The following is a 9,449-nucleotide window of genomic DNA, read 5'->3' as shown; positions in this document are numbered from 1 at the left end:
GCACACAACCTGCACACAAACCACAGCTCAGGTGTGGCTGGAGCGAGAGCAGAGCACCCTCAGGGTCCTCTAGCACCTCAGTACTGTCACTCAGTTTCAAAAGCAGTGTCCCAGGTGAGCACTGGGGTAATGACGCCAGGGTTTGTCCCCAGGAGACTTAACAGGAGATGTGTTGTGGATGATGGAAACAAGACATTTATTTAGGTGGACACCAGGTGTGTCAGAGAACGGAGAAGGGGGTGGACACCATGACTCTGTTCACTCCCAAACACCACAGGGCTCCTCTGCAGTGCAGGGCTGTTGGTTTCCATCCCTCTGCCAGACTGCAGAAGGGTTCAGTACTCCCCTCCCTTACAGTGACCTCACAGGGCTCTGAATCAGAGAGCAAAAGAGATTAACAAGACACTGTGCAATCCTTCACTGAAAACCCCAGCAAAATAACGAGATTAAATAACAAGATGATCTGAGTAAGGGAAATCTTACAGTACCTTTATTTATCTTAATCTAAAAGTGCAGAGGATGGGAACAAACAAACAACTGACAAGAAATATAACCCCAGCTTAATTTTTGATTATTGGAAGAAGACTCAGTTTCATCACATGACTGTTCTGGTGTCCTAATTATGAACAGTTTCACTGGCTTTGTAAATACACTCAGCAAATGTGGCAATAATCACTGAGCTGTTGTAAAAGCATTGCTGAAACCTTTTCAGCCATGTTGACAATTGTGAGCAGACATGCTAAATTATGTATGTTTTCTACATAAAGGATGAGGAAGACCTTCTGCCTTAAAAATTTGTATTTGAAAAGAACAAAATTATCCAGATATCAAACAGTTTTCATTTTTTTACACAAAGAAGTAGGCAGACCAAAGAGAGTAGCAGACCAAAGAGAGATTTATACAAGCAGTACTGTTGACTTGAATTAGCATCATTTTTTAAATCCACATTTTTTCCCAAAGCCAGACATTGCTTCTGCAGCCTGTCCGGCCACTTTTTCTACTCCATCTTGTGCTGTCTTGGAAGCCTTGTCAAAAGCTGCAAGAGAGGGAACATGGTTTAATACTTATGATAGAAGAGAGGTGTGAAAATGATTAGACTATCAAAAAGGAGTGATATATCTCCAAAAAAGATTCTGGACATTTTGCTGCCTCCTCATCTAACATCAACAGGTGCCCAAGCCTGCCTGCTTGTCACATCCATGGAGCTGTGGAAGGTGTCAGCTCTAAGGAGATACTGCCAGTGCATTTTGGCTTTCATGAAGTATTTTAGACCCCAAAATTGATAATACTTATATTGGCAATGACTCATACTTATTAAACTGTTAAAAAAAAAAAAAATCAGCCTAGTTTTTAGTTTAACTTGTTCCCAATGCCCAGCTGCAAGATGCCAACACTTGTTTGACAACACCTTTTCACCTGCAGGATCAGTAATGTTCGACCCCAGCTGCTGACCCTGCAGCTGCTGGGATCCAGTGTAGAGCTGGACCTGGACAGACCCCTGCCCTCAGGGCTGGGGTGGGGGGAGCAAGATGTAACATAGAGTTACTTAATCCTCTAAAAGAAGAGCTGCCCCACAAGTTTTCTAAATAGGAAGCCAATGTCTGAATGCTGTGCGTAAGACTCGGTGGCCAGGGAGTGTCAGTTACAGTCTGCCAGCACGTGTGGAGCTACTGAGCAACAGATCCTGCAATCCTTTTGTGAGATTTATACAAGTTGTTATAAAATTGTTAAAGTTCTTACAAAATGTTAAAGGTTATACAAAGTGGTCACTGAAACCAAGGACTTTCAGGCTGAGAACACCTGTGGGACAGAAGAGAATGAGCACGGGCCGCTTCTGGCTTGTGTTGAGCTGCTCCATCTTGCTTTGAACGTCATTGCTCCTACCTTTCTGGCTTGCATCTGTAATCTGGTTGACTGCATCCTGAGTGGCCTGGCCCAGTGTGTTTGCTGTAATTAAAGGAAAACAAAATCAAAATCCTTTCCAGCTGTTTGCATTTCTGGTTACCAGAATTCCGTACGTCAGCAGCTTTCTGCACGCCTGCAGCAGGCTGTGCCCCTGGCAAGTGCCTGGGCTGGTACAGAGCTGAGGCTGTGCCCTTCACAGGGCACCTGGGCACTGTGTGCTGCCACAGCAGCTTGCTCCGAGATTAGTGCTCACCTGGCACCTTCGGTCAGCCGAGCAAATCAACGGCAGATAAGCAGGAGATAAGAAAAGATTAGCAGTGAGTTGGAATGATGACATTTAGCTGCAAGCTGCTTATTTAACATTGCACTTGCTTTTATTGATTTTTCTACCTTATTATGCTTGGGGTAGGTTGGCCATCTAATGTGCATTTTCCCTATGGGCTGTTTGGGAGCAGGGCCTGTTCTAAAACAGAAGAAAGTGCATTAAACAGAGTTGGACAGGAGAAAGGAGATTTTGGCAAAGATATGAGAAGAAAAAGAGGAGCAGAAACTAGAAACATAACAGATCAGCTCCAGAATATAAAACATTAAAAAAGTGAGATGCCTTGCAATTGTGAAATAGCTGATAGTTTATGAAACAGTGAAGTGCCCCTCAGTGGCAGGAATATATTCAGGATGCAGGAAAGACTATTTTGTTTTCCAGAAAGGGGTTCTGTAGTGTTTATGGGGCTACTACACATTTGTCCCCAGATGTATGGAAACTTTCTGTAACTTCAATATAATCAATGACTTTACTCCTATATTTCAGCTATACAAGGAAGTGTTTGCAGGACCAGAATCCAGAACCATAGCTAATCAAATTATACACTACCAGGAAAGAGCAGCAAGCAAACATGGCAGGGAATATATTATAAAAAGCTACTATAAGCTGTACACATTTGACAATTTTTCATTTGAAGGAAAAACGTTTATGCTTTGCATTGAAAAGTTGGTTTCCAATGCCCAGTGCTAATGACCAACAATGCTTGGCCTTAGAGCACGGGCATTGCTATGACAGAAATGTGCATACAAACCCTGCAGTCTGGTGATCAGTGCTGAAGAACACAACAAAAACATATCCCATACATTACAAACTATCCATTGCAATCAATTAGTTACATTACCAGAAGACACTGACAGGCCAAATGGCAAATGTTAATCAAAGCTTAATCCCAACATAATAAAAGGAGAGCTGATTAAAAACCACCACAGAGCATGAAAAAGACCACCCTGAGCAAAAGGCTTCATTAGTCTAAAAATATTAAATTTAGCATTTTGGAGAGTGATAAGAGTTGGACAGTGCCCAGGAGCCACACAGGGAGAAGTGGGTGAATGGGTTGAGGCAGCTTTGAGAGCTGTGGCTGGCCTGTGGTCTTCTCCGGTCAAAAAAACTTGCCAAAAAAAAAAAACTGCCAAAACTTGCAAAGTGAGGAAAAAAGAGGAAGCTGTGTCCTGCTAGCACCAATGCAGGTAGATTGTGGTATTTGGCAACTAAGCCCCCCTCCAAATATACAACAATAATTAATCTTTCTTACCAGCATCTTTTGCTGCACCTTCAGCTTGTTCCTTCAGTCCCTGGAAGCTTCTACCTGACATTGTGGCTTCTGACACCTGTTGAAGTCCTCTCCTTTGATAAAGTTGAGCACCTGGTGATGTATAGCACACTATGTGATAGTGTCCTGACTTGTTCTGGTTTTATACATTTGCCAGGAGACATGCTGATTCTTTTGGGGGTGACTGGTACAATGGGTGGAGTTCAAATCTGAAGAATGAGAGCTGAAAATAGAGAAAAGATGTTTATTTACCCTCCCTGATGAGAGGGTGTGCCCAGATTGAGATTTTTGCTCCATCACACTGTCTTTGTTTATTAATTTGTGCTGTTTGTTTTTTTATAACCAAAACTGCAAAAAAACCTGTTCCACCATCACAGGCAGAGCAAAGCCACTGAACTGAGCTTTACAGAGTGCTGGAAAACTACTGAAGTGTGTGGGCATGGCCAACTTTCGTCCCCGCCAAGCTGACTTGCTTCTCCTTCCTTCAGCCCCTGAGCAGATCCTCATGGGAACAGAAACCAGCCCAAACTTGTTTCTGTTCTTAGCAGTTTTAATCACAGCCCCCTTTTCTTGTCAGGTGGGATAATGTTAGATGGTGAGAACTGTGATTTATGTGTATTTTTATAAGAAACTGCTAATCTGGTCATCTTTCCAGTTGCCTGCTCAAGGTGGATTGCAAATCCCATCATCACTGAAGGCCTTGCCCGAGTAAGGCAGGTAACCAGTGCCAGCACTAGCAACTCTCAGGGGAAGAGGAAAAAAAAAAGAAGCCAAATTAGCAAACCCACATTTTCCTACTGTGGCTTTGTGGTAAGATTCTTTTAGTTCAGAAATTATGTTTAAACTCACTTCCTTTCCTAGCATTACCACATTAATAAAAGTTTCTGGCTTTAACCTCTGGCATTTCCCAGGTTTCCACTAGCCTTTGGAGTTTATATTTCCTGCCATCAATCCCCAGTACAAAGGTACTTTGCACAAGTAAACTATTGGCAGAATCAGGAGCCAAATGGCTCTCCGGTTTTGTGGGGTTTGGGTTCCTCATTGCCATTTTCCGGGGTACAAAGTGTCTCTGTTTGGATGGCCACACTCATACCCATATTTTTCTTCCTGAATAAAGATTTGTGTTGGTAAACAGGCACAGATGCCACAGATGAACTAGGGTGGGCACTGACAGTTCTCATAAGTTTAGGACTTCATTAGTACCCAAGTGAGGAAGAGTCACAGAAAACAAGGTTCAGAGTATTCCTCTGCTGCTCCTATTCCGCCTGTCATTTCAGAGAGCTCTTGTCAACTTTTGCACCCCTCCTTTATTATTTCAAACAGCAATCCTCTTTCCCCCTCAATGGGTCAATGAGACTTTTAATTATATATTCACAGCAGGTCTCTTTTTCAATTCCTTGCTGATTTCTTTCCTGGAATGATTTTCTTACTTGACTTTGCAAAAACTCAGATAAAAAGACACCCAGTATTGTGGGGCTCTGGCATTTTTTTGGAACCAAATCACTAACAGAGACCTACTTATTTTTCTTGCCCAAACCTGAGAACACAACCACACAAAGCCACATCAAACACGTGGATTTCAGCTGTTCTCAGCCCATTAGTCAGGTAGGTTAACTTTTGCGTGAAGTGTTAGTGAAAGGAAGGAAGAAACTCTCTGGAATCCATCAGGCAGCTTGTCACAGCTCAAGAGAAGATGTGCCCAGGCTTCAGCAGCAGATACCTTCCAGATGCCCTCCCAGCTTGTTTCCACTGCTGGTTTTCAGTGCAAGGGCCCTGCAGGTGCTGGCTGGGATACTCTGCCTGAAAGGGACACCAGGAGTGTCAGTGTCACCAGGAAAACATTTAAAACCGAAGCACACTTACATCAAACATTAAACATGCACCTCATTAGAGCAATATTTTATAGACTCCTAATCAGTTCAGGTAAATATTGCTCTCTAATTCTGTTCTAATACCTACCTAGATTTCCCCAGCTCCACCTCCAAAGTTGGTAACTCATTCCATGGCTCAAACTCAAAATCACAGCTGTTTCCAGCTGCCTGCCAGGGTCTAAAATGCTTCTGACCAAGGCCTGGAACCTCTAAAAATGTCTGAGAGACATTTTGAGTTCCCACACCGGTGACACTCCTGTCCCTTTTTGGGGTCCCTTTTCAGGGTCCTGGTATTATTCTTCCAAGTAGAAATCTCTGTTCAGCATTTTGGACTCAATATAGTTGTCTGATCTGTGCCACTGCTTGCTTTACCTCCTGGTCAAAGCACTAGGTAGCATGAATTCCTGAGTAAAACCCACACTGCTGACAGCATGGCAGCATGACTCCTTATCTAATGTAATCTTATCTTTAGCATTAATATAATTATCCTGATTCCAAACTGAAAAAAAAAAGTGAGCAAATTACTCTTGCCCAAATTGGCATGGCATGATCATTATAATTGAGCCCAGAGTAGAGGGAAGAGGGACATTTGCATAGTATTCATTCCATATGATGGTACCAAAAACCTGTGCATCAGGTGTCTGGCTGAGTTACAAAATCACAGCAGAAAATTAATGGAACATATGGCATTATATTTATTCACTCTGTGAGTTAACATTACATTTAAAAGACAATAGTAAGCCCTTTGAACTGATGTTAGATATTAATTAGAGTGCTTAAAAATGAGGATTTTAAAGAGCAGAAGGTTAGTTTGGACTTTTGCTGCATTCAGCTCTTGGTATGTGCTGAGACTGAAGATGGAAGTTCTGGTTAATGCCAGGTGGGCAGACACCACAGTGTGGGCAGAGCCACATGCCAAGGGGCCCCTGGAATTTCAGGCTATTCCAAAAGTTACTCCACCTGGTAATGCCAGGGTGCATCACTGGCACTGGCCAGGACCAGAAGTCCAAAAGTGTCAGCGCCCCCAGCAGCACTGTCTGCTCACCTCTGACACCTCTGACACATAACATGTCTGACTCCCTTCTCTGTGTCTGATTCCTTGGGCTTTTTCTCCACATTCTGCACCTCTATAATCTGTTGCTTGTGATGAGCAGTTGTTTGTGTTTGGGGAAGAAAGGTCCAAAACTGATTATTTAAGTACTACGAGTGCTTCACAACCCATGGCCCTGAAAATAGTTGGCAACTACAAATACGCAGCCCAAACAGCTGTGAGTTAAATCCAAAGGGGGAAATTAGAAATTGCTCTGGTTTCCTTTCCTTTCACACATCTTCTGTGGCAGCTTTGAGCACCCTCTCATATATCAGTGACATGAACCCTTCTGCTCTATTACATAATGAAGGTCAGAAGTAATTAATCAGAGCTACAGCTTATGTTTTACACATGAAAATGGGCAAGTGGGGTTAATGAAAAAGTATTGAAATTTATTTGGGTTTTCTTAAATTTTAATTTTACCAGGGTTGGGATTTATAGATAGGCGTGTTGTTCATTTGCAAGGTAAATGCAATGATGTGTTAGGGCTAAAAAGTTCTACACAGATCACTCCAGAAGTTTACAAAGTGTGCAGTGTTCAATATTCATGGCTGCCAAAGGAAACTGATATTAGTGTGCAAGGGATGTGATGATTATGCCATGAAACAGAACTGTTTTAAGAAATGCAGTGGTTTGCTTATAGATAATTATTGTAAGTCATATGTTAGTAATTTAGGAGATCAAACTAAAGTTGTTCTAATTAAGCTATATTAGCTGTTCAGTTCAAATATTGATATACAGTTCTGGGAGAAAAATAGGTTTAACTGATTCTTCCTTTACACAGGTGGTAACATCCTCCAGGAATTATCAGTCAGCTCTGCGTCAAAGCAGGAGATCAACGTAAGGCCAGTGCAAACGGAGTTCTTTACCTTCTACTTTTTCAGTCTTGAGATAATATCCAGGTGAAGTGTCCTGTTTCTACTGTCATCTTGAGAACCTGAAACCATCCTTAAATATGGCACTGCTTTGATGTCTCACAATATCCTGCAGATTCAGGACTAGAAAAGAAAACAAAAAATTGTCTGTTTTTTAACTTAGAAAGGCTAGGAAGATGAGAAAGGATTGATTCCCACCTTAAAATCTGGCATGGGACTGGGGAAATAAATAACTGGTCCTATCCCAGGAGTGACTGTCTGGGAAAGCTGAGGATGTGAGCTGGGATGTAAAGTCTACAGGAGAGCTGTGTACATTTTCTAGGCACACTGAGAGGAAGGAGTGCTATGCGCTGCCCTTCTGGCACACAGTTGTGCTGCTCACCTTAGTTGGGTTTAGTGGGAGAGGAAGGGTGCCTTGCATGCTGGGATCCACGCAAAAAAGCAGTGCCAAAGCTTGATAGAGAAACTGTGCTGCTTCAAACTCGCATGGGCGGGGGTTTGTCTGATATTCAGAAAGGGCAATTTTAATCTGAGCTTTTTCTGCTATTGTATTAACAGTATGGAGTATCTTCTTGTGATTTGGTAGGGTTTTGACACATTTATGAAAAAGGTAAACTGAATTTCCATGTGTCAAAGAGGTGAGAATGTGATTTTATAGAGAACAGTATTAGAAAAACAGCCCTTCAGTTTTTAATCGGGTACTCTGTGAATTCAGTTTGAGGACATGCATTATGCAGACACAAAAATAGGACTTTCAAATCAAGTTGGATTTTAAGTGTATTGTTACCTGATTTGCATTTAAATTAGTGGAATGCTGTTTGGGATATTCTGTAAAGAGCCACTGCTTCCTCTCCTTCATCCCAGACAAACATCTTTGAAAAACCAGGCCCTGCATGCCCTTCAGCCCTTGGCTAGGACATAACTGGGGAGAGATCACAAAGGCTGTGAGCTCTATCAGAACAAATCACTCAATAAAGTTTAACTGCAGTTTTACATGGAAAGAAAGTTTTGCTGTTACCTGGAGGAAAAAATGGTTTTCAGCACTTTATTGGTCATTTGTATGGTAAGGTTGATGCAACACTTGGCAGCAGCTGTTCCTGGCTTGTTGGATCCCCTCAGAGGTCAGAGTTCAAGTGACCAAGTCCTCACTGGGGACAGACGGTGGTCACACTCTACTGGCACTGGGTGCTGTCTCATCGCAGTGGGATTAACTTAACAGCTTGTGTGACAGTGGTATCACATGTACAAAGTCCACTTCAATAAATTACTGTGTGAGATCAGTAAAAGAAATTCTTGATTGCCCAGATCATGACCTGTCAGCAAAAAATGATTTTTCTAGTGTTTGCATCCCTCAGTACTTACCTGGGACAGGGGGTCCCAGCACTTCCATAGTGAAAGTACCTTCTCCTGTAGGATGTTTCTGACACATCTCCTCCATCATTCCACTTTTCACTTTCCATCTATCACCTCTCATTATACTTGTCTGAATACTCATTGAAAGCATAGACTTCCTTTCAAAAAAAGAAACATACATACAACAAAGATTAGTTGAATAATTAATAAACAATATTTTGTCTCTTTAATCCAAGACCCATCTACTTCAAAAGAAACAAGAAACCTTTCTTACCTCTGACAAATGTGGCTCAGACCTCTGGCTTCTGCTTCCCACAGCTGGGTGACAGCCAGTCTGAGGAAGGGACAGGGAGGAAATAGAGGCTCACTGAGCCATTGCATGGGCACAGCACTACCCTGTTCCCACTCACTGACACAGGGTACTCATGTGTGAGGAAACTGCATGTCCTGGTGTCTGTCTCCAAGATTTGGGACTGCCTGTGCAAGATACATAAACACTCTCTGGGCTTTGACTGCCATGGGACTAGACCAGATCTTTGCAGGGACTGCACCTGCCTGGGCCCTGAGCAGTGCTCTCCCATGTGAAAGGCAGGCAAGTGCAGAGGCAGATCTTTAGGAAACATTCAGACACTTTTGGTGCCTAAATGTTGGGCATTTAGTGCTTTCAGTCTCATAATTCCAGATACAGGTGTGTAAATACTGGGAAAAGACTTTCCCTCCCACAGGGGAGGAAACACAGAGAGCTGCACACTGCCCTCCCAAA

The 9,449-nt window shown here is 42.6% G+C and overlaps 1 protein-coding gene across 3 annotated transcripts; it reads right to left on the bottom strand.

Annotated features, from left to right (window-relative positions):
* Positions 1-464: 464 nt before the first annotated feature.
* On the bottom strand, positions 465-8,654 carry ADIRF (adipogenesis regulatory factor). 3 transcript variants are annotated; one of them, XM_085583309.1, is made up of 7 exons: positions 8,352-8,654; positions 8,121-8,255; positions 7,328-7,456; positions 5,218-5,297; positions 3,480-3,720; positions 1,885-1,947; positions 465-1,036 (listed from the first exon to the last, which is right to left on the bottom strand). In XM_085583309.1, the coding sequence occupies exons 5-7, from the start codon at positions 3,538-3,540 to the stop codon at positions 930-932; spliced, it is 231 nt and encodes a 76-aa protein (XP_085439435.1). In that variant the 5' UTR covers positions 3,541-3,720; positions 5,218-5,297; positions 7,328-7,456; positions 8,121-8,255; positions 8,352-8,654; the 3' UTR covers positions 465-929. The 3 variants fall into 3 exon arrangements, with proteins under 3 accessions (XP_085439435.1, XP_077640663.1, XP_085439437.1); XM_077784537.2 differs by lacking the exon at positions 8,121-8,255; XM_085583311.1 differs by lacking the exons at positions 5,218-5,297; positions 8,121-8,255.
* Between the last annotated feature and the right edge of the window lie 795 nt (positions 8,655-9,449).

This window comes from Lonchura striata, chromosome 6 (genome assembly GCF_050655825.1).
Source record: "Lonchura striata isolate lonStrDom1 chromosome 6, ASM5065582v1, whole genome shotgun sequence".
Lineage (NCBI taxonomy): Eukaryota > Metazoa > Chordata > Aves > Passeriformes > Estrildidae > Lonchura > Lonchura striata.
This window is presented reverse-complemented; position numbering and strand designations above follow the sequence as displayed.

Coding starts and splice junctions, on each gene's coding strand:
- ADIRF (XM_085583309.1), bottom strand. CDS start 3,540: ATGTCAGGTAGAAGCTTCCAGGGACTGAAGGAACAAGCTGAAGGTGCA. Junction 1,948..3,479: donor AGGTGCAGCAAAAGATGCTG/GTAAGAAAGATT, acceptor CTTTAATTACAG/CAAACACACTGGGCCAGGCC. Junction 1,037..1,884: donor TACAGATGCAAGCCAGAAAG/GTAGGAGCAATG, acceptor CCTCTCTTGCAG/CTTTTGACAAGGCTTCCAAG.